At 47.9% G+C, this 22,562-nt stretch overlaps 7 protein-coding genes across 7 annotated transcripts; 3 read left to right on the forward strand and 4 right to left on the reverse strand.

Moving 5' to 3' along the window:
• Positions 1-666: 666 nt before the first annotated feature.
• RhiXN_11491 (cyclin-dependent kinase) lies at positions 667-2,343 on the forward strand (the record flags this gene model as incomplete). The annotated part of the gene is made up of 8 exons (XM_043331306.1): positions 667-685; positions 737-1,256; positions 1,305-1,583; positions 1,635-1,770; positions 1,819-1,910; positions 1,959-2,087; positions 2,142-2,207; positions 2,265-2,343. The coding sequence occupies 8 exons, from the start codon at positions 667-669 to the stop codon at positions 2,341-2,343; spliced, it is 1,320 nt and encodes a 439-aa protein (XP_043184816.1).
• A 146-nt stretch (positions 2,344-2,489) lies between these two features.
• On the reverse strand, positions 2,490-6,548 carry RhiXN_11492 (origin recognition complex subunit 4; the record flags this gene model as incomplete). Its single annotated transcript, XM_043331307.1, has 11 exons — positions 2,490-2,669; positions 2,750-2,946; positions 2,996-3,104; positions 3,157-3,243; positions 3,298-3,531; positions 3,586-3,786; positions 3,843-4,157; positions 4,210-4,962; positions 5,013-6,209; positions 6,261-6,329; positions 6,387-6,548. The coding sequence occupies 11 exons, from the start codon at positions 6,546-6,548 to the stop codon at positions 2,490-2,492; spliced, it is 3,504 nt and encodes a 1,167-aa protein (XP_043184817.1).
• Positions 6,549-6,840: 292 nt separating this feature from the next.
• Positions 6,841-7,401, reverse strand: RhiXN_11493 (cytochrome b5; the record flags this gene model as incomplete). The annotated part of the gene is made up of 4 exons (XM_043331308.1): positions 6,841-6,897; positions 6,960-7,066; positions 7,125-7,308; positions 7,381-7,401. The coding sequence occupies 4 exons, from the start codon at positions 7,399-7,401 to the stop codon at positions 6,841-6,843; spliced, it is 369 nt and encodes a 122-aa protein (XP_043184818.1).
• A 582-nt stretch (positions 7,402-7,983) lies between these two features.
• On the reverse strand, positions 7,984-9,314 carry RhiXN_11494 (uncharacterized protein; the record flags this gene model as incomplete). Its single annotated transcript, XM_043331309.1, has 2 exons — positions 7,984-8,814; positions 8,907-9,314. 2 exons carry the CDS (start codon positions 9,312-9,314, stop codon positions 7,984-7,986), a joined length of 1,239 nt encoding a protein of 412 aa, XP_043184819.1.
• Positions 9,315-9,967: 653 nt separating this feature from the next.
• RhiXN_11495 (3-beta hydroxysteroid dehydrogenase/isomerase family protein) lies at positions 9,968-11,401 on the forward strand (the record flags this gene model as incomplete). The annotated part of the gene is made up of 6 exons (XM_043331310.1): positions 9,968-10,156; positions 10,212-10,394; positions 10,451-10,533; positions 10,588-11,127; positions 11,169-11,301; positions 11,366-11,401. The coding sequence occupies 6 exons, from the start codon at positions 9,968-9,970 to the stop codon at positions 11,399-11,401; spliced, it is 1,164 nt and encodes a 387-aa protein (XP_043184820.1).
• Positions 11,402-15,910: 4,509 nt separating this feature from the next.
• RhiXN_11496 (uncharacterized protein) lies at positions 15,911-18,046 on the reverse strand (the record flags this gene model as incomplete). The annotated part of the gene is made up of 6 exons (XM_043331311.1): positions 15,911-16,008; positions 16,257-16,463; positions 16,537-16,775; positions 16,827-16,987; positions 17,047-17,841; positions 17,903-18,046. 6 exons carry the CDS (start codon positions 18,044-18,046, stop codon positions 15,911-15,913), a joined length of 1,644 nt encoding a protein of 547 aa, XP_043184821.1.
• A 3,291-nt stretch (positions 18,047-21,337) lies between these two features.
• Positions 21,338-22,189, forward strand: RhiXN_11497 (uncharacterized protein; the record flags this gene model as incomplete). The annotated part of the gene is made up of 3 exons (XM_043331312.1): positions 21,338-21,716; positions 21,772-21,962; positions 22,013-22,189. 3 exons carry the CDS (start codon positions 21,338-21,340, stop codon positions 22,187-22,189), a joined length of 747 nt encoding a protein of 248 aa, XP_043184822.1.
• Between the last annotated feature and the right edge of the window lie 373 nt (positions 22,190-22,562).

Below are 22,562 nucleotides of genomic sequence, written 5' to 3' on the forward strand. Positions count from 1 at the left end.
TTGCTGGGAGACCTCAAATAGCTTATGTAACTTTTGCTGCGTGTCTGAGTGTTGACTGTAACCCTATTTCTGCCTAAAACATTTCTGGTTCATACAAAAAAACCACCCAGTAGTGAGCAAAGGGTCAGCCTAGCGTGATACCAACTAACCTGCTAAATGTAGCCAACCAAATAGTTACCGGTTACTGAAGTTGAGCCAGCACAAAGTGATACGTCACTGTTTTTATCTTTCGAGTCAAACAATAGGCGTTACCCCCAGAATCAATACAGGCATAGAGCCACGGTGTATATGACGCCTACAGAGCGAAAGAACGGGAAGACTCAGCCATAGTCCATGATATAGTAGCACGACCGGGGCAGATGTGCGACCGGTAATTTACAGCTATGACCAAGTGTACATTTCAAACCCGCATCTTTCACAAACTGTGCCACAAACCGGCCTAGAGTTGGGAACATCGAGCCAAGTTTAGTCTTAATTAAAACAAAAAATAAAATAGGCTATTGTGTATGAATACCTCACAGTACAAAAGCATAGTGGATCCCTTCCCTTTGTAACTGACGTGGATCGTAACTCATGAGACAACCACGTATTTGGTAATGAGCGATATGTAATTGCAATTGGTAGCGCTAATGGTTGACTCCCTCTCTCTGTGTTGGTGGCTATTCCATGACGACCCCTGGTGCCGGTAAGGTCGCTTCAGATGCGCACATAACAGCACTAAAGAGAGTATGAGCAGGACCTTCTTCTCCAACGACCAACTCAGTTCAGAAGCGGTCAAAATGGCATGATATTGAAGAGCCTCCCGTTCATATTGTGCCTAAAAAGCGAGCAAAGAAATCAACTCGGGTCCGAGAGTCCTCACCGGACGTGCCTGCGCTCTCCAGAGATCCGGAAGCTGAAGTAGCTCCCCAGGTTACGGCTCGCGCGCTACGGCCTGCGGAAGAAAATCACAGTCAATCAGTCTCTACTCGTAGTCGATTTGTCCCCCCTAGAACAGCTCACCCTCCGATTCAACCCTGCCGGTCGGTTTATTGCTACGAAAGGTTGAATCACATCGAGGAAGGGACTTATGGTGTGGTCTTTCGAGCTCGTGACAAGGAAACTGGGGAAATTGTGGCCCTCAAAAAGCTCAAATTAGATGAAGAGAAAAACGGTTTCCCTATCACCAGCTTGCGCGAAGTCATGGCACTTATGGTGTGTAAGCACGAGCATGTCGTAGGTGTACGAGAGATTGTTGTCGGGGATACTTTAACGCAGTAAGTTCCCCAATAACTACCGGTTATAGTCCTCACCCTCTATTTCAGAGTCTTCATCGTTATGGATTTTATAGAGCATGATCTCAAACAATTACTTACGCAAATGCCTTCTCCTTTCCTTCAATCAGAGATCAAAACCTTGCTGCGACAGCTCATTTCTGCTGTCGCCCACTGCCATGCGAATTGGGTCTTACATCGCGATCTCAAAACAAGTAACCTACTAATGAACAACCGTGGCCAAATCAAAGTTGCAGATTTTGGACTTGCTAGGACATTTGGAGATCCACTCGGGGATATGACACAACTTGTTGTCACACTTTGGTACCGGTTAGTTGTGTCCTCGGCCCTAGGCAAACGCGCGTATTCACGGCTCAGCAGTGCGCCAGAACTCTTGTTAGGGGAAGCTGCATATTCTACCGCTGTGGATATGTGGTCTGTAGGCTGTATATTTGGAGAGCTGTTACTTCATGAGCCATTATTCCAGGCCAAGGGAGAAATGGAGCTACTGTCAATGGTACGTCAGTAGGAATCTTGGCCGTATCTCTAAATAACTGGCCACTAGATTTTCAAACTGCTAGGCCACCCGGATGAGAAATCATGGCCTGGATTTTCCAAGTTACCCCTGGCGAAAACGGTTAATACCAGTGCCGCTTGGTGCGTGGAGAGGGACAAGCATAGACCAATCTCTAACATGTAAACCAGGCCGTCAACTCTCAGAACTAAATTCCCTCACCTCACCCGTGCGGGTCTCGACCTACTGTCTAGTTTATTAGCCTACGATCCGGCTCAACGTATTAGCGCAGAGGAGGCGCTCAACCACCCTTATTTTTCGTGTGTACTTTTCCGTCCATCTGCCTCGTCGCGAGCCTTATGCACAATCTTTAGGGAATCCCCATTGCCCAAACATCCCTCTTTGTTCGGCTCATTCCCATCTGTCGCCGCTGGAGAAAAGTAAGCATCGAATCGGAGATGAACCAACGACCCTACTAATGCTTGGTGTTTGAACAGACGCCGGAAACCCGACAGCCCTTCAGCGCCCAGTCGCATTGCTGACTACAAGCTGCTTATGGACTTTGACTTGCCCTGAGATTATTAAGAATCAAAGCTGCAGCTTGTAGGCAACGCGCTGTTATTAGGCATGCCGAAGGCTATTGCGGTCTAGTGTATAATGACATAAAAATACAGGCGTGCTCAACCCATTCTATTTCTACCCTGAGGTTCCTTCGTGTCGATTTAACTTGATGCCCCTTGTACAAACCACCGCTTCATCGCGCTGTGCCCTAATCTCTCGACCGCCTCCTTAATATCAGGACGATCTGGCACACACCGATATTTCACATATGTGCGTCCGGTGGAGCTCGAACCTGGACCAGCAAGTACTACAACGTTGTGCGCCACCAACCTCTCGAACGCCTATCGGTAAAAGTAGCACGAATAGGGGCACAAGGTCAATTGTCAGGATTCGTAACCCTGATCTTAGGCTTCGCACTCACCGTCTCGAGCACAGATTCGGGAACGCGTATCAAGCCAAGCCCACGGCCTTGAACTTGGACGAGTGCTTTGGTAACTGCCTCATTACCCAACTCTCGCTTTATTTCGTCACATAGCATCTTGAACGTGAATACATCATGACCCCTATCATGAATGTGTTGCGTTGCGACAAGCAATGCAACGCACGGGTATGCCAATTCTGATTCGTGAAAGTTAGGGCAGCCTGCAAAGTAGTATAACCAACCAACCTTGTAAGAATACGAATGGAAGAGGAGCACACTGTGATTGAATACTTCGAGATATTGTTCCCACAGTCAGCCAAGGAGATGATGGCGTCAAACTAGCCACGGCTCCTGACTGATATGACGTATTAGAACGCGGCGGCGGGGAGGCGCGAGCTGCTACTCACCAGGATGCGTAGGAGTAACCTCACATCTCTTGATAAATCAAACATATCCTCGATGATTTGTTTAAATTGCCTATCCCCAATCATCCTCTGAAGGAGATATGATTCAATTGACCAATTCATTCCAGTCAAGTATATGCTTACCTCGACCGAATCTCTCCAGTTTATACACCAAGAATCTGTCTGAGCCGCCGTACTAGCAAGATCCCTCTTCTTCTTCGGGGTTGCTGGTAATTGCCGCCTATCCGGTCGAGCGGAAACAGCCAGTGCCGACATCATAAGACTAACGTATGAATCAACTGTAGATGGCGGGCAGACCCGAATAATACGATGAGAGAACCGAGATTTGACACGTTTCTCGAGCATTGTCAAGCAATCCTATAAAGAGTCGGTGCGTTGAACCCAAATGGGTGGTATCAAATCACAACTCACGATACGACTGGTAACTCCAACCACAGCGAGCCCCTGTGAGCCCTGTCCGGCTCTGCATGACTGAACTGTATCAAGCAAACAATACAAGAGTGCTTGACGTGCATGTTCCGCAAATAAGTCAAAAGCATCGAGCACTACGATTACTGGGCGAATTTGTCTTGCCAGTGCACCAACGATCTGGGGAAGGTGCGTAGCAGCGGGCTAGGATATTCGTAAGCTTCCATAATTGAGTTCGAGATCGAGAGATTGGTACTGACAACATGAATCCCCGTCGGCCCCTCGTCCGGATCTTCCTCCTCGTCTAAGGGCACATCGAGAGCCTCTCCACTTTGCAGCACCAACTGACGTGCGATCTCTCGCATTGCCAGGCGATCATTTATTTGGGCATGACCCGACAAATGTATTACGATGGGCGCGGCTGCAGTTGATGGAGGCGCAACGGGCTTCCTGGTAGTATGTCCACCTTGCTTTTCCTTTGTGGGTTTCGTTGGGCTGCTTGGCGAAGTAGATGTCCTAGTTTGTGACTGCGAACGGGAGCTTTGATTTAGTGTTCGTAAAGCGCGCAAAACAGTCTGCATGGCAATTTTGGTTAGCACGCTTGAGCCGAACAATGCGCATACATACTCTTGTCTTGCCGCTCCCCCTTGGTCCCACCAATAGGCAACTATTTCCTTCCCCTGTTTCCACAGTACGATGCAGAAGAGCGCGCAATTTAATAACAGCTTCAATTTCGTTGTTCTCTCCATCTACTGACACTTCGAAAGTTGCCTCGTCGGCAGATTGGGGACCCTCGGGCGAATTCTTGTGTTGAGTCGGTGCCCAAGGTGGATTCCGAAGTGTTCTCAAAACCGCCATCTGTTGTTTAGAAAGCCAAGCTGCGAATCCTTGGTCAATCGGACGCTCCTCGATCTCTTCTTCGACTTCTTGAACCTCCCTCATACGGGATCTTTTGCTTGGACTGCCGAAGAGCCGCATATGAGAAGGAGTTGCGACTAATCGGGTTTTGCTTGGTGTCATATGAATGGTTCGAGCACGCGAGGGAGTCATATCGTACGCCGCCAAAACAGTTTCGAGAGCCGGTTCCGATTGAGCACTTGGTAGACCCTTGGCCAAATCTGGGCGTTTTGGAACGCTAATGGGCAAGGTTGGCTGCGAGTTTGTCCTCCGGAAAGGTGTATGGGAGTTATCGAATGGATTATCCAAATCTGTAGCTACTGACGAACTGGAGCTCTGTCGGCTGATCCCCGACTGGGAGGTAGATGGCCCCAATACAGTATCCATCCACGAGCGAGACCGGGCAATAGGCTCGCCCTCGACTTGTCCTAGACGTCGTTCTGGAATTGCGCGTATGGTCGTGGGCTCATCTCCATCATCTCCCTCGGTCCGGATGCTTCGGCTTTATATTTTTTGCTGGGACTTTGAGGGACCTTCGTGCGAGACTTTCCTCGCTCTACAATCACCCCGGTCAAGAAGCACTTTGGTAAAGGAGCCTCGTCCTCCCGCATAATTCCCTTTTTTCTCATATCCTCAGCCGACGCGAGCGCCATTCGAGCGAGGGAAGCAAGCTTGTCTAAATGGCGAGTGGGGTCAACATGCTGTTGGTGACTATAAATGGACTCGCTATCCGATTCCTCTGTTTCGCTCTCCGATGGAAACTGCGAGTTGGGGAATGACAATGACGGTGACGGTGAGGGCCCGCGAGACGTGTAGGGCGATGAGGGGTCGTAGCTTGAAAGAGAAGGATGGCGAGAAAGAGAGGCGTCACGAGATGCGTTCGGGGGCTGGCGCGATGCGAGTGAGTAGGAATCAGTGCGTCCGAACAAATTACGACCCTTCGCATACGATCTTGGTTCTTCGTTCTCTTCGGCAGATGAACTAATATAAGCACCTTCATCCCCAGAGGATATCCCACGATACTGTTGTGTATCGTCATCCTCATTCGACATTGGGACCATATAATCTACGTAAACATCTCCATTCGCGAGGGTCTGCTTGTTTGGTGATTCATGTAGTTTGCGGGAAGATGATAAGGCCTTTTTGGGTGTGGTACCAGACTTGAGGTTCGCAAACATGCGAGACGATATGGGAACTAATTCTTCCTCGTCAGTGTTCGCAGCAGAAGAACCAGAAGCGGAGCCCGAGTGCAGTGTGGAACCTAGAGTTTCTTCCGCAGAAGAACTCTGTGCTCCAGAATCACCGCGCACGAGTTGTCGCGTTGGAACCTTTTTGCGTCCACGAGCAGCGCCCGGAATGGCGGGTTTAAGAGGTGAAGATTTAGACGACGCGCCTGGTAACACAACCCCAATGAAAGGATTTTGCGGTAATCCAGAAAACAAGCTCGCCGACCTGGTAGGGTCAGCTCTTGGAGTTGCATCCAGATCAAGTGCGTTTGTCGCTCGTTTGCTTGGTGAAGTTCGTCTTCGAGGCTTTGAAGGAGTAGACGCAGATGTCTGCGATGCCGAGACAGATGGAACGTCACCTGAATCATTTGGTCTCGAGACAACAGTAATATTGGATGCAGCTTTCTTGACTGTGCGTGGCGTTTTGCCACCCTTCGTGCGGGGAGTTTTACTTGGAGTAGGTCCAGGAGATTCAGGATGCAATATAGAATCGATTTCATCAACCTAGTGATATTCTAATAAGATACTCAAAGGCAAAATACTTATGGGACGCACCTCGGTGTTGGCATGCGTCTGCTTCTTCTTTCCCCTTCCGGACTTTGAAGGCGTACTGAAGAGTTTAGGCTAGGTACCAAGCACGTCGAGTCAAGGAAGATCCCAGGCAGAAATACACGCTCACACCTTTTTCGAAATTATTTCGGGAGATTCGACCCTTTCCTCCTCATCGTCATTATCACTTTCCGGTCGCGTCCTGTAGGATCCTCGGGAAGAAACACTTGTACTACGACCTGACGTAGCTTTCACAGGCGTGACGGCGTCGAACTTACGCTTGTTTGATAACATTTTTCTGGATTAGGTTTCAAAGGATGTAAACCATGTGTCCAGTGCCAGACGTCCTAGAAGATGGGTCTGGGGGTGTGGAGGAGATATCTAATATTGGATTAATTGGATCACGTGCTACGCGCCTCGTGTACAATGACTAATTCTTAGCTCACACCCAAGCTGAGATGACCGTTACCACCACAAACTTAGCAAAGTCACTACAATATGTATATTGATCAATACATCACTTTATTACAATTAGCCAATATCTGGTTCCTTATGGAAGTAGACCAGTGTGCCAAATTAATCAGATTCAAAGGTCCTTCACCGCCTCTGGCATATCAACAACTGTCCCGGCGATGCTATATTTCTATAATACGATCACAATGATTCAGATAATTTGCATGTACAGTAAGCATCGATCGGGCCTACCTTGGTAAAGAAACTATGCCATTGGTCAAGGGTCTGTCTCTCGGATTGATTCAGCTGGCTATAATCGGCGATAGCGTCCTCTGGCTTCAATGAAGATTTACCAAGTGCTGCGGGATGTTTCAATGAGTAGACTCAAGCTACTAAAAGGCAGACCTGGAAGCTCACCGACACTGGCGTCCTTGCCGGACAATAGCGCATATCCACCGCCAGGGCCATAAGTATCACGCTTGGCGCTGACATCGAACACCGTGCCCTTGATAGAGACATATACCGGTTTGCTAGGATCTTGCCCGTCAAACTCTTTGAGTTTCTCGAGTGTGTAAGGATCGTCTTTAGGAGGCGCAATCGGCTATGATGGACAAGATATCCAATCCTTTAGTCAACCTAGCTACACGATACAATTTCAAGGCAACGGTATTACCTCGGGTGGAACTGGATTCATCCTTTGCAAAGTGGCTCGCTTAAACAAGAGGTCGGTATGACGATGTGGGGATGAGGTTGTATGCAAGTGAGAGTTTGATCGTCATCATCCACGAATCACGTTCCTGTGTATGACAAATTTCAACCAAGCCAATCATCTTCCGAGTTTGACTGAAAGGCCAACCCCCTGATGAGATTAAAGAACAGTTTTACTACATCACACATTTTTCCAACAGAGATGGGAACAAAAAAAAAACACATTAAGTCAACCACATACATATTTCCTTGCAGTATGTACTAGTTGAAACCAATCTGAAACATGCTCGGAGCACCCGGCCAAGGTCAGCCTGAACTAGAAAAGAAAATGAAATGACCTCGGGAACCTCGAATTGATATTTGACAGAATAAACAGTAAAAGATAGGCAAGGGGTAAAGAAAGGAAGGTAAGGACAAGTCCCCTAGTCCGTAAAACAAGCAGTCCTTCAAGATGTAGCAGCAGTGTCCGACCTATATAACCAAAGTACTGTGGAAGTAATTAGCCTGATTAGGCGTCTCAAATAAAAAGAAGAATACATACTGTGAGCCAACACGCTCACGCCCGATTTTACTTTGCCCGCGCCGAAGAGATAGTACCGTGACCTTGAGCTGAAGTCTCGTCTGCATCCTCAGCCAGAGTGTCAAGTGCAGCCGCGCGAGCATCCCGCGATCGGACTTGCATACTATATGCTTCAAAGCTCTTCTTTCCGCCATCCACACTCCTCTTCGCGGCGTCGTAACTCCTCTTCCCTGGGGCATCCAAACTCTTCTTGGATGCAAACCTCTCCTTGGCAGGGGAAGGCAGATCAGCCGGGGCAGCAAATGGATCATCTACAATAGTAGGTGGGCGGATAGGGTGAGACTCGTAGATGACTACACTGCCTCTTGCGCGAGCACTGGCTTCTCCGAAGATACTAGCGCGGTTTACAGTGGTAGACTCGAAGCTGGGGCGTGCTCCTTCGTTGGCAAAGCTAGGAGAAGCGAGATCCCAGACTTCACCTTCATGCTCGTAGCCTTCGGGAAAGAAACTGTGGCGTATGCTATCAGCGCGATGCGTGGTCGGGAAGGAAACGTTGGAGAAGACACTCTCGACTTGAGCACGACGAGGATTGGCAAACTGGGGCCGAGGCCGAGCAAGTGGAACACCGGACCTGGGAGATGGACCGTTGGAACCAGGTGAATCGGGTGAGCCTGGACCCATTCCTTCGGGTAGACCGTTGCCAGTGTAAATGAAAGACTCGGGATGATTCGCCGTACGCCCGTCGAATTTTTGCCATGTTTCGCCTTCTGGGAAATACGAGTCACCTACAGGCACGGTTCGACGATCCGCCTCGACTGAATGAGGCGGCTCGTCATCTCTGGGCGAATATTGAGGTTTGTCGCCGTAAACGGCCTCTTTCTTGGCCGGTCGTCAACGTCCCATCGTGCCGTGGATCGGGGTAGGCGGCGGTAGTACCATCGACAAATATAGCAGTACAAGGCGAGCAAGACAATTAGCGCGGAACCTCCAGAAGCTATGCCGATAACGGCCGGGGGAAGGGAGTGTAGCGCCGAGTTGGCAATTCCATCGTACACTCTCTGAGCCGGGTCAAGCACAAGCGGAGTTGAATCTGCGCTTGCTTCGGCGGTGGCTGTTGAAACAGAGCTTGAGGACGAGAGAGAGCTTTCTATGAGGGGCGTACTCGAGCTTGTGGGAGGAGCACGAAGAATCGCAGTAGGAGGAGGGGCGAAAGTCATTACGGACGTATCAATAATCAGGTTGGTAGCTGTGGGCATGGAAAAGCTGATCTCGAACGGGACGGTAACTGACGCCTCTTGACGAGGGGCCACAACGGGCACAGGCTCCTGTCTTGCTTGAACCCGGGCATGAATTGCTTTGCGAGAGTCGAAGGAACGCATACTGCTGCTAGGATGAAAAAAGGAGGTGTGTTTTATGAACGATGGTTGTTAAAAAGAACGTCTAAATAGTCCAAAGATAGCTTCAATAATCCGGGTCAATCGTTGAAAAAAGAATTGAAACGGAGCTGCCTGGGAGCACGAGCGAGCCTACTCCCGGCAGGTAGCAACGGAGGGGGATCGAAGTTGTTGTTAGGTCCGAATGAAGTCTATCTGGACTTATAGATTGCACGCGGACGAGATGCGAATCTTCTCAGGAACGATCAGTAACCACCTCATATTCCAGTCTGTAAGGGGGAGGAACATACCAACAATTGGCCGTGGACGGAGACGATTATCAAAGGGACGGTTGCCAAGAGTAGCAAGTAATTTAGTAAAGACTGTAGTATGCTACAAATCGAGTATTTAACATAAAGGACTTGTCATTTATGTGACACAATTGCTCACTATGAGTGACGTTCGGATGATGCAACGAGTTTAAGAGTTTACTGCATATGTATAAGGTTAACCCAAGGTCGTCGTTCTTCCACAAAACTCGGACCTGGGAAGAAGCTCGGCAACATGATGACGTAATCATCACAAGCGCCGACGCGGGACAAATGGAATCGTACGTTTAGGTTTTTGGCTCTTGACACGACACAAAAGAACTTTACACCATGACCGCGTTCGAGTCCTACTTGGTTATTGGCGGAAGTGGATTTTTGGGCCGGCATATAGTCGAGGCGCTCGTTGCTCGCGGCGAAAAAGATGTTGCGGTCCTGGATATCGTGCAGAGATACGACGATGTCCGCTTTTTCTCGGCGGACATTACGAATGAAGCAGACGTAGCCGATGTGATTCGCAAAGTAAGTTCGCATATGTGGAGAAATCTCAGTGTTGCTGCTTACACCTTTATTCTAGGCCAATATTACATGTATTATCCACACTGCGTCCCCAGTGCACGGCCTCGGCAAAGAAATTTACTGGAAAGTCAACGTTGATGGAACCAAGGCCGTAATTGCTGCTGCTCAAGCGCACGGTGTCAAAAAACTCGTTTACACGAGCAGCGCAGGTGTTGTCTATAATGGAGAGGACCTTATTGATGTGGACGAGCGACTTGAATATCCAGAAGTCCCAATGGATGCTTACAATGAACCAAGGCCGAAGCTGAAAAACTTGTATTGGCGGCCAATGGTGTAAATGACCTTCTCACCGTAGCCATTCGACCTGCTGGGATTTTCGGGTACGTACCTATTCTATTTCATCTGACGTGTTAATTAATGCCACGTACTTTTAGTCCTGGTGATCGGCAAGTCATGAAAGGATTGATGGACGTGGTCGCCAATGGCCAAACCCGGTTCCAGATTGGCTCAAACAATAATCTTTTCGACTGGACGTATGTGACCAACGTCGCGCATGCACACCTCCTTGCAGCGGACAAACTTGGCCAAACACTCCCTCCAAAGGATGAGCTCTTGAACTCACCTTTACCCCCAGTGTCCCTGACCACAGATCCCATCCCCCACCGTATCCCTACCTCTGCTGCACGCCCTCTCGGGCCTACTTTGCACCCGACAGAGACAGACAAGGAGGCTGCAGCCGCATTCGAGACTACCGGACTTCCGCCCGATGTACCCGTGCTACGCACCAAGTTCGATCCCCTCTCCGAGGCTGCACTAAGCAAGGAAGATACCTCTCCTCTTTCTGTCGCAGGCCAGGCATTTTTCATTACGAATGGCGAGCCCGTGTATTTTTGGGACTTTACTCGTGCAGTTTGGCGTGCCGCAGGCCATGTGCCTAACAGCCGGTTCGTCTTTCCAAAAGATATCGGCCTCATGTTAGCTGGTGCCGCAGAATGGTGGAGCTGGCTCACTGCAGGGAGGCTGGTTTCACTCGTTTCCGTGTGACATTTGCTTGTGCTTCTCGATGGTATAACATTGAGAAGGCACGAAGAGTTCTCGGATACGAACCACAAGTTGGGTTGGAAGAAGGTGTACAGCTCATGGTTGATGTAAGTCATTTTTGCTGCGTAGCGTGAGAAATGAACCTAGACTTAACTCTCGTTTTACTTCTAGTGGTGGAAGAAGCAGCAAGCTGCGAAAACGACTTGATTGTATTCCTCTTTCTGTTGTACCATTGTACTAGATATACTATATATGGTCTAATTGGCTGCTCGATTCGTATGAATATCCAATTGACATTGAAGTGTTGGACGTGAATCAAATTCATTCCTCGCAACATCCAAATTCGACCTCTGTCATATCCCGAATATCCCAAACCGCACGATATTAATCATAAAAAATTCAAGGTTCTTAGTAGATATAGGCTCATCGCTTGCGCCTTTGACACTGACGATTAGGCAGCCGCGGCGAACGTGTACTTTTCTTGGCCCATGTGAACAATACAATGCTTATCAGGCCCCAACCCAATAGGAGTAGAAGGCGAAATAGTGATTGCCGTTGATTCGATCTCTTCTCAATTGAATTGATTCGCATGCCCTGACATCAGCTGGTGGCCCTTATACTCTGACGAGAGTGTGTTCATTGCGCCTCATTAGACTAATAGACTGCCTTGGTGCTAGTTTAGTTAATCACAGGAGGAGTTGGTACCTCGATCCAGATGTTATTGGCTAACATCCAGCATGACATTGGCAACACAACTGGCGACCAACGAACTTCGATCGAGGGCGATATACACAGGTGCTGAGACGAGGTCCTCTTCGGTTTGTTCTAGGCTTTACCCAACCTTAACTGACCCTTGCTTCATGTGGCGTATTGGGCCGTCCACTTACCTTGTATACTGGAACGCAGCCAAATTCTTACTCACCCAGAATCAAACATTCCCACCCATAATCCTCGATCTCGATTTTGGCTATTACTTGGTTAGACCATAATCTTATCTATGCGGCACGTATCACAGTTAATTACAAAAACCGTGAAGGCAGATACTGTGTATTTCCCGAACACGCTTCAATACGATGTATGCATGGAATGATTCGGCAAGATCTACACATTTCTAGCTTTAGCAGTATATAGAAATGTAACGCGAGTAACACGTCAGACACGGTCAAAGTTTCGTGTTTGTTTCCTCTCATCTCAGGTACACGGGACCGTGGACATTCCAGCAATTACGCTGGTATTAACTAAAGTTTGCTCCGCAGACAATCGGCCATTTTTGACGTAATGGCCAATGCTGCCAGCGATTTCTGGGAAGACCGGCCGAGTTAATATGGTATATACAAGAAGGATTTTTATGTTGTCTTCGTGGGGCTATTCGTCTGTTCTTTCTAGGTCGCGTTAACCACGCTCAATGCTTGCTGATCATGTTATTCCCCTTGAGTAACCGGGCACTCTTTGCCAGCTAAAGAAGGTGGTGATTGACCCGGTTTAGAGCATAGCTCCGAGGTTCGTCTTTTTAAGGCTCTTCTCACATGCAAGACGCACGTCAAGCGAACTCCTTCTTTTCAACTCTATTCACAACGTCCGAGGTGTCTCTCAAGCGTATGACAACATAGAACAAGGAGATCGAAGCTGTACCCCGGACCTAGGGCCAGGAATCCATCCTTAGACACCAAACCACAGCAGCCGACCGCGTCCGCAGATTGAGTGGATCAACCCCACAAACACGAGTCTGGTCCCTGTTCGCCCTTCCAACCTGCTCGAAGACTACACGTGTATGACACGCGTTACTATCTCGTTAATTTTGAGAAATATTATTCGTGCTATCGCCGCCGGACCCAGTGATGCGTACCAGTTCAAGTTAACACTAGTGTATACCCGTCACTCAGTGAATGAGCTATGTTTCTTCCATTGAATTATATACCTTCGATGGACAGCAATGCTACGATGGTGTCGCAGGGCCGTCTACCGCTCATATCGTAATAACTGACCTCTCACCTTAACTTTGAGTCCAACTTTGCGTCACATCGCGGTTAGCTTAGTCGTAATGGCCTCGCGTTGCCGATTGACCGCATTCGAATTCAAGTGACTTTAGGTACCAAACTCTGAAATTCTACGGCTGAGGATCAAACGGTTTCCTCGATGATTAATTATCCCAGGCGGGATGTTGGCAACTGTGGTAGTTCAATATCGGCCATCAGACGCTCGTGAGCGGGTGCTCACACGTGCAAAGCCTACGCCACCCCAAAACGTTTGTGGCGACCTGCTATTGGCTTATGGCGTTGACCAAAGGCCTAACAGCGTCAATACGTTGTATAGTTACCGGTGGTAAAATACAGCTACTTTACCCCTTCGCCCGGAAATGTACATCGCTTTAACTCAAGCGAGTTTGAATAACCTTTGTTGGTGACGGTTCGCGTCGTAAGGAGAACTATTATGGGACAATCAAAGTATATTATCGTATCATAAGCCAATTTGACTAATATACGGGGATACATAAGTATTCAATTGGTACCCTTGGACCAAAGCCTTCAGGCGTCGCAGTATTTCATACTGCAATTCCTGATCTTCGTATATGTGCTGCCTCATGTGCTTACTGCGGAAACCCCCGAAAAGAAGAGCCTGGATCCGCTTGTGCGTGTTAGCCACGTTGTTATATCCGTCACAAAATATATGTCTATACATTCATACTAACACTAATGGCCAAGCGTATCTAGTATCGATGGCGTTCATCCCAACATTCGCTTGGTTTGCATAAAAATTTAAATGTGGATCCTTATCCCATTCACGGAGCGCAGACATCCTGCTGGGTCCGTTAGGATCATTGTTCTCTGGGAACTGGGGCCAGACTCCCAACGAATCACGATTTCCCGTGATTACGCCGGAACGACACCTCAACACGAGTTTAGACGTACTCAGGTCAACTATTCCCGTCGGGGGGAAAGAACTCCCACAGGTCTGGATTTTCTTGTAAAGCCTTTTCAGACCCAACCCTCCGGTGCAGCATTACCCCTACGGCTTTCTAATAGATGATAAGGTCTTATCCAATTCACAAGCCAAGAGCCGTCTAGAAAATATGCAGGCTCCAGAATGTGGCTTCGAATCCAGTGATGTGTATTCCCCGGATTTGGGGCCGGGATAGATCATGGCTAGGTACTCCATATTTTGCCGCCCCCGGTCGATATGTAGATGAGATTCCAGGTGCAAGATCACTATCGAAAACCCTGATCGAAAGTTATTCACTTGAACCAAAGCGAAGTTTCTTCTTGAGTGAAGACGTATTGCAGACATCTAGCCGTCAGCGGGGAATATAAAAACACTGTCTCCGCCGAGATATTTGCACCCTCGTTAGCACTACCACCTACGCTGAACTGATACCCTCTTGTGTTTTGCCCTTCTGCATCGAATCACACACATATATATATTGTCTGTTCTATTCTATCATATAAAAAACCCTAACTGTATCCACAATGTCTCGTGAGCATAGATCGTATCAGGCAATGGAGAGGAAACTCACAACGCGGGGGTTCGTTTATTTACAGGCCAACCTGACCCAGGTTTGAATCTCCGCTTGGGCGCGTCTGAGATCCCACCACTGACGGGCCGACCTGCTAGTAATGACCCTCAACAACATTTTGCAACGACAAGGACGAACAAATGCGCTATTATGGAAGGAAACATCGGTGGGGCCCGCACATGGTATGCCCCAGAAGTCCAAGACGTTTTGTTTGCCCATTTTGACCTAAGTTTGTCGTAACCTTGCCTAGACCCCACGTGGACCGTAACAGCATTCAGTGAGTTCTTTCCCAGACTTTGTGCCCAATACTTACCTCGTATCTTTATATTCCATAGTTGACCGGGTAAGGGTAGAATGAGTGGTTATATAAGTATTTCAACTTACCTGCTTTCACTAAATTCCAGGTGGAATATGGTTATGGTGTATGCACAGTGAGTTTGGTCACCAATGATTAATTCTGGGTTTGACTCCTAATCAAACCAATCCCACGTTTAGCGAAAAATGGACGCACGACAAGAAGCCGCACGTAAGGTAGTAGCTCTAGCCGACCAGCCGCATCTCCGACAACTAACGGTTATTAATGATGTGGCAGGCCCTTGAGGCTCTCATGCTAGTTGAAATGACAGATAGATTATAATGAGTCGCGCCAAATCGTCACAGTCTCGGGCCACGCCGTGTGCTTTATCGTTGGCATGCTCATGCGTACGGGAGAAACGGCTCGCAAAATGGAGAAGTTTCAATGCAAGAAATCTACTTCTTGGTAAACATCCAAACCATATACCTCACCGATACCACAACACTCCCATCCCCCAAACTTGCTCATTTTGCACGACTCCCTACTATCCATATTTCTCATCTGGGCTCTTTGGTTCCTATTCTTCAATCATCTTATGGGGATGTCTTGTAGCAGCGCTGGGTGTTTTCGCATTAGGTCATCTCCCGTGTAATGTATTATTGTACAAAATCCCCGCTCTTTGGTTCAGTTTCTGAATAGCCATATCTATGTAAATGAACATTGTCATTTCAGTAAAATTATCTTAAGTCCGGCTGTGGTAGCTCCGGAGCTATCGGTTCCCCACACCGGTCCAAGTCGATCGCCTCTAAGATAAGGTAAACTCCACAGTTTTACAGGATCAGCGCATTCATCGTAAAGTAGGTACCCGACTGTAAGTGTGGGGTACGGGGTGGTAACGTTTAAAGAATCCTTAAAGCTTCCTGATGTTCACATTTGATGGGCCCATCGCTACCTTGCGTTGTTGCACTTTCCTTTCAGTCGCAAACGCTTCCTTCATGGCAGATTTCTCTGCCCTGCGGACCTTGATGACGAGGAAACGACGTCAGTACAGGGTCGTCGTATAGACTAATTTGCTATGAACTCGCCTGTTTTTGATTGCGGGTAGCTTCCTTGCGGGCCTTCTTGTCCTCTTTGGATTCATTTCGCGGCCGACTGATGGTTTTGGGGGCTTTTTTTTTGGGGGGGGGGGGTTAGAGGAAATAAAATGATCTGTTTCAATATGCAGTACATTGGTATTGGACGAGATGTTGGCCTACCAAGTTCGCCAGCGGCCTGGCCCAAGACCTCTTCTCTTGCAGTTGTACCAGGATGGGCGGCCCCGTGGACAGAAGATACGTCACGTTGATCTTTGTCTCCAGTTATAGATGGAAGTCCAGTTTTAGGGTGAAGCTGTATCCGTGGCACTGGCCTTTTATCGCGCGCAAGGATCAGTCGTGGGTGGTTCTCTACATTGGAGTACGTTGCTGGAATAATCGCGGCGGGTCATAATATGATTAAATACCCTTAGTTGGAAGCTAGGAAACAAACCACGCTTACATAGTATCGTCTCACAGTCCCATCTATCCTGCTCGTACCCTGCATCTATGTCGTAGGGTTCGGGGATCAAATCGTCTTGGTCTGTTTCGGGTGTCTTGCCCTTCTTAATTATTGCACGTGCAAGTACTCCTCCGTCACCATTGATATCGTCAACCAAGGCGTGACGCAACGCTGCCAGTTTCTCGGCCGGAGTAATGCCACCCAGCACAGGCCGCATCTTATTCCCAACCAGTTCGTACCTAACAACAACCAAGGTAAATAGGGGCATACAAGTACCGAAAAGCCCGTACTTTTCCAGAAATTCATCCATCATACCCTCTAAATCCTCTCTAGTGTCAAGGAGTTCCGGTGCTTCGTCGGAATCATCTTCAGTAAGATCCTTCGATAAACTTGTTTCGTTATCTCTGTCAGAATCTTGCATATCTTCATCAGAGTTGTACAGAATCTCCATCTAGCAGAACCCAGGAATTCAGGATATGTTCACATAAAGTAATAGCGATGCACTCACACGATCAAACTGCGCATCAAGCCCTCGGAGCCCTTCGTTTCTAAAAATTGAAGAGCTTGACATGCTAAAACCTGATGCATCGCTACCAGCACCTTTCCTTCTCCTCCTCCCTCCAATGACTGATATCGGGGGAGGCTAGGAAGCTTGCCGATCGTATCTCCACCTTCGGAATCTTCTAGCTCATCTTCTTGGGACTCGTCCAATGCCAATGCCTGCGCCTTCTTAAAGGCAGCTACCCTGGAGACCAAGTCATCTTCGGCATGCTCAGATCCGTCCATCTTAGCAGAAACCGTGTGCTGTTCAATGCCTTCTTCCCGAAACTCCCAATCATCCCATTCGCCTGCCTCTCCGGCCTCTCGTTCTCCTCCTACCAAAAGTTCTCCAAACAGATCGTCGAGGTCTTCTTCTCCAGAACGGTCATTGTTCCCAACAAATGCGTCGTCATCCAGCGCCTCGAGAGTCTGGCGGAGATGTTGATCTAGGTCTGGATTAAAGCCGACGAGCTCTCTCGGTACGGATTGCATAGCATCCCGAGCAGCAGCAAGGGATAATTCCTTTTGAGATGGCAAGGATTCTCCAGGGAGTGTGACGATGTCTTTGGTCTTTGCTTTGCCCTTACTCTTATTGGGCGCCTCGAGCAGGATGGCGTCCGCGGTCATACCTATCGGACGAAGGTGTTGCATATAATCGTAGTCGGTGTCGTCAAAATAGACACCGTGCTCGGCGGCTTCACCAATGTTCGCTCGCTCAGACTTAGCGTAAGGCAGGGTCTGCTCCAGGTCCGCTCGAGTCTTTCCCTATAATATGTGCTAGTAAAGAAAGAAAGCCCACTAAAGGTTCATTTTATTAGAAACTTACTTTACGCACCAAATTCTCTCTTTCAAACCCCTTTAATACATGAGTGCTGGCTTCCGGATCGTGAATAAGAGGGTCTCTCTGCGAACGATGTACTAGTTGGAAGTGCTGCGTCCCAGGCCGCCTCCAGATTGATTTGGGTGCCATATTGATAGGGTGTAGGATAAAAATTCAGTAAATATCACCAGCAAGATAGTAATAACGAGGTGCTCAGATTTTGCGCAATCAGCTGTCGTCGGTAATTGCAACTTGAATCTCCAATTGGGCAACTCACAAAAATTGTGATTAGTCATCAATATTCATCTAACTAATATATGCGTGTAAAGATATAGATCACGATTGGCTTAATATAGCTGTCTTCGCATAAACTCTCGCTAGAATTATATTCATATACAAATTTTAAGTTAACATTGTTCTAGTAACAGAGTGCTCTACAAGATAAGCTGGCATTAAAATGGCAGTGGCGATACTATTGGAAAGACTCGACGGCTGTGTACACAGGGGATGGTTTAGTTAGGGCTTCTGATCACACACAGGATGATAGCGTGGAACTTGGAAGTAAAGTTCTATCCCTCCCCCCCTTACACCTCGTATTGTGAAGCAAAGGCTGAGGTCCAGACCGAATCAAACGGTTGCTCATGAGAGACATCATGATAGAGCTTGAGCCTGATGAAAGGTAATATTCCCATGCCCCCGTAGAATGCATTTTACTCAGACAACTTCTTGCCTAGAACGCATTGTTCTCTACTATGGCCATCGAGTAGTGTAATTTGGTACCTGGTTTCCCACCTCAGGCAGCAGTAATTTGCCGAGATAGGATGCGCAAGATTTGCGTTCCGGAATCGTGTGTATGGTACATACGTTCCTATAGTGGTCGTCGAACGTAGTGTCCAGCACGAGGCACTCTCTCGATCTGCATAATTCCAGTGCAGCAGATAGGAGTCTAATTCAATTACGATAGGGGAGGGCGGTGGTGGTAATACCATTCCTTAGGGGTGCGAGGCCGGTACGAGCTCGCCGCAACGTTCCATTCGCACCTACTAGCTACCTACCTCCACAACACCCTCCCGTATTAGATTTTTCACAAATCAACTCTCGTAATTCATGCGCCAATCCGAACACGATTTGATGGACGTCTGAAAATGAGGACCCAGGATGCGACGGCTAAGGGCAGGGGGCATTGTCGGGGAGAATAGTACAAGGCAGCCCACGCGCATTTAGCCGATTACTCCGGTTCAGTCATCCAGGATAGGTGTACTCTCGGTCACAAGATGTAAATAATGATATCATAGACTGTTCCCAGGAAATTCTGTCCACGAAACCCAATACTTATAGTCACAGTCAAGTTGGGCAACCCAGTACCGGTTCGTTTGCTTGAAGTTCCCGAGGCCGTCTAGCATGGCTTAAGATATGGATGTAATTATGTATCCCTTCCTGGTATTACTATTATGAGATCATATGCTAAGCGTTCGACCACTCGGTGCATACGCAACTGTGAGCCTGTGGGGGCGAAGAGTGAATGGAGCTCACAGAAATGATCATGAGTCCCACAATCATAGAAGTTGTACGACCTATCAATCGGCCAGACATCTGGCGCTTGTGACCAACGGAACATAGCTATTTTCACTTGGGCCCATTTATACTGCAGTGTGTTGATGGTGAGTTATGTATCTACATGGAAAATACATGATCACTTTTGTAACGCGAATAAAACATCTGGATGTCAACTCTGTTCCAGACCGTACCTACACATCTACGAGAGTATGATATAAGGGTAGCTGTGCTCATCCAAAATTTTCTTCTATGATTCATAGCTATTAGTATACAACACTTCTAACTAAGTTATATCTTACCACCCTAGTTATTTGACAGCTATATTATACGGGAAGGAGAACGGTGGTGTCTATGCACATCGATTCCAGTTTTCGCGCTTTTTCCCGTTACATATGTCCAAGTGTTTAAGCGCTGCTATTTTTCAAAAGTGATGAACTCGGAAACTATCATAGCAAGTTTAGCCATGCAACCAAAATGATCTACAATGCTTCGAAAACTGGTGATTTTTCTGAATAGGCCGAAACCACTCTATGAGGCAAGCTCCTCCATTTTACAAGGGTAATAGAGCCTAGGCCATTTCCCCCTTACATATATTTGCGTCCGCTTCTCCAAGATACGGCACAACCTGGAGTATCTCCCGGCGAATGTTCCACTTTATTAAATTGAGACATAGGATTTGCGCCCCCATTTACGGTGCTCTCCCATGTCTCTGACAGTTAATGATTTAATTGAGATCTCCTCCAGCTGGACTATCTATAATCGACGCAAACTGGCTCTCATGGCGTGTTGAATACCTTCATGCTACTCAATTTTGTATATGTCGACATGTATGCCGGCATAATATTTTCCGTCTGCTCCGGACGTTTCCGATTATAGTAGGCCTATTCATAACTATTTTCAAATGATCCCCCTTGCGTCATGGTATGGGCCTCCAGATTATCGTGGTGAACGAATGTATGTGGAGCCAGTCATTCGTGTTAGATCAATGTAATCAAACCGAATGGAAGGGGCTACATTCAAACCTATCGTCCAGCGCTCCTACTATTGGCGGAATATTCACTTAATCAGGTATTTTGCGGAATCAACAATGCCACGGTCCTGCTGCATGTACACGTGTGCACCTCGAGTTCGAATTTTCGCTCAGCATCGGTAAGGTCCATTGTCCATTTGTGATACACGTACTTGAACTTCAGCTCGAGTAGATTACCTCCTGTATTTCGAAACAATATTCGACTTCTTGTCATTTTTGTCCTGAGGCTGCCACCACGTGGTACTCAGACCCAAGATGCATATCGGCTGCATCATATGCGCATACATCTAGGCCGTTTATGCCTCGGGGCGTTCCTGAGAGCCGCGGGAAAATGTGCTCTCCACCATGTTCTCCACAAGGGACTTTTCCTATCCGAGGCATCTCCATGCATCGGCTAGGAATCGCAATTTATTAGATTATTCCGCCCCATATGGGTGATGTCACATTGACGTGTGGTAATGTAGCCACCAAACATGTAAAGTTCGAGCCCGGCATGTTCCAGGCAACATTTTTTCTTCGGCCAGATCATTTTTACGAGTGCTAAACTACTTCACGGTACAGATATTTTATTTGCTTGTAGAACTCGTATGTCTAACGAGATTTTGTACCCGATCTCAGCACTGCTATTTTTAGCCATTATTATTCGAAGAAATTGGGAAAGGAGGTGGCTTCGTGAAAATGACGCATGCCTATCGGGAATGACGATAACACGAGGCACACATGCCCACCATAACATGACGTCGGAGTGGGCATTATTCGCTCCAGATGCAAAAGTGTGAGCCGTAAAAGGCGAGCAAGCTGAGGTCTGAAAGGCAGAAAGCTCGTACTCGTCTCTCGTGCTCTCTTCACTCACGATGCAGTTCATCACTATTGCTCTTCTTGCGACGGCTTCGCTTATCAACGCCCAGTCGGTTCCATCAAGCGCCCCGGGGTGTGTTAAGTATTGTCTACGTATTGCTCGGGAGCAGTCAGCGTCTACCGCCCCCGGTGCATGCACATGGGCCGGCTGGTGTGCATCAAGCGCCTTTCAGGACTCTGTGTCCAACTGCTTCAGCAACGTTTGCGGTTCGACTAATCAACAAGTCGGCCAGCAAGTCTATCAGCAAATTTGCTCCCAAGCCGGTTCAGATACCACTTGCCCCTCTGGCAGCGCTTCGGCCAGTGCATCGGCTCCCGTATCTTCGGTCATTTCGTCCGTATCTGAATCTGTAACTTCGGCCCTCTCATCAGCAGGTTAGTAAAAAAAAATTATTTATTACACTCGCTGATATATCCGTACATATTTTAGCATCTTCCTCTGATGTCGTCACCACCACGATCGGTGGAGTGGCTACCACTATTCCTGCCTCGGCTACTTCTTCTATTGCTAGTGAGGCTTCGAGCTCATCTGAGAGTGTAAGCTCTTCCCTTGAGAGTGTCTCCGCATCGCTTTCTAGTGCTGTGAGCTCCGCCACTGCTCCAGTCAGCTCCGCTATCAACGTGAGTTTTCCTGCCCCTGTTTATTACGTAATACTGACCCGGCAATTTAGTCGATAAGCTCCTCTGTTGCCTCTGTTATCTCCAGTGCGAGCTCAGCTGCTAGTTCAGCTGCTGCCAGCCCCACGGCATCTCCCAATGCTGCCAGCCCTCTTGGCCTCCAGTCTGCTCAAGCTGTGTCTCTTGGTGCCGCCGTCGTTGGCATCGTTGCAGGCGCACTCATGCTCTAAATCAATGACTATCATACTCGCATTTACTTCGTGGCTTGTTATCACGAGACTTTCAACCTTTTAGTTTCTAATCCACACGAAACCTACGCCCGTATTGTTCCTTTCCCTCCTCCCTTGTAGCACTTACCCACGAATTTTCTGAAATAACTTTTTCTGAGTGATGGATACTTTAACCGGTGTTCTGAAGTAATCTTTGTAGTTTTGGTTACTTTCTTTCAATGAATGTTTGATTTGCTTTGAATAACCACATAAATCTTTCCCTTCGTCTGAACTCAAAATCCATCGGATTTGGCTGTAAAACACTCATTAATGCAGTAGACGGCATATAATGTGAGCGTTACAGCGTGCATAGTGCAGTGCATGTATCCCGCGT

Source organism: Rhizoctonia solani, chromosome 12 (assembly GCF_016906535.1).
Source record: "Rhizoctonia solani chromosome 12, complete sequence".
NCBI classification, from domain to species: domain Eukaryota; kingdom Fungi; phylum Basidiomycota; class Agaricomycetes; order Cantharellales; family Ceratobasidiaceae; genus Rhizoctonia; species Rhizoctonia solani.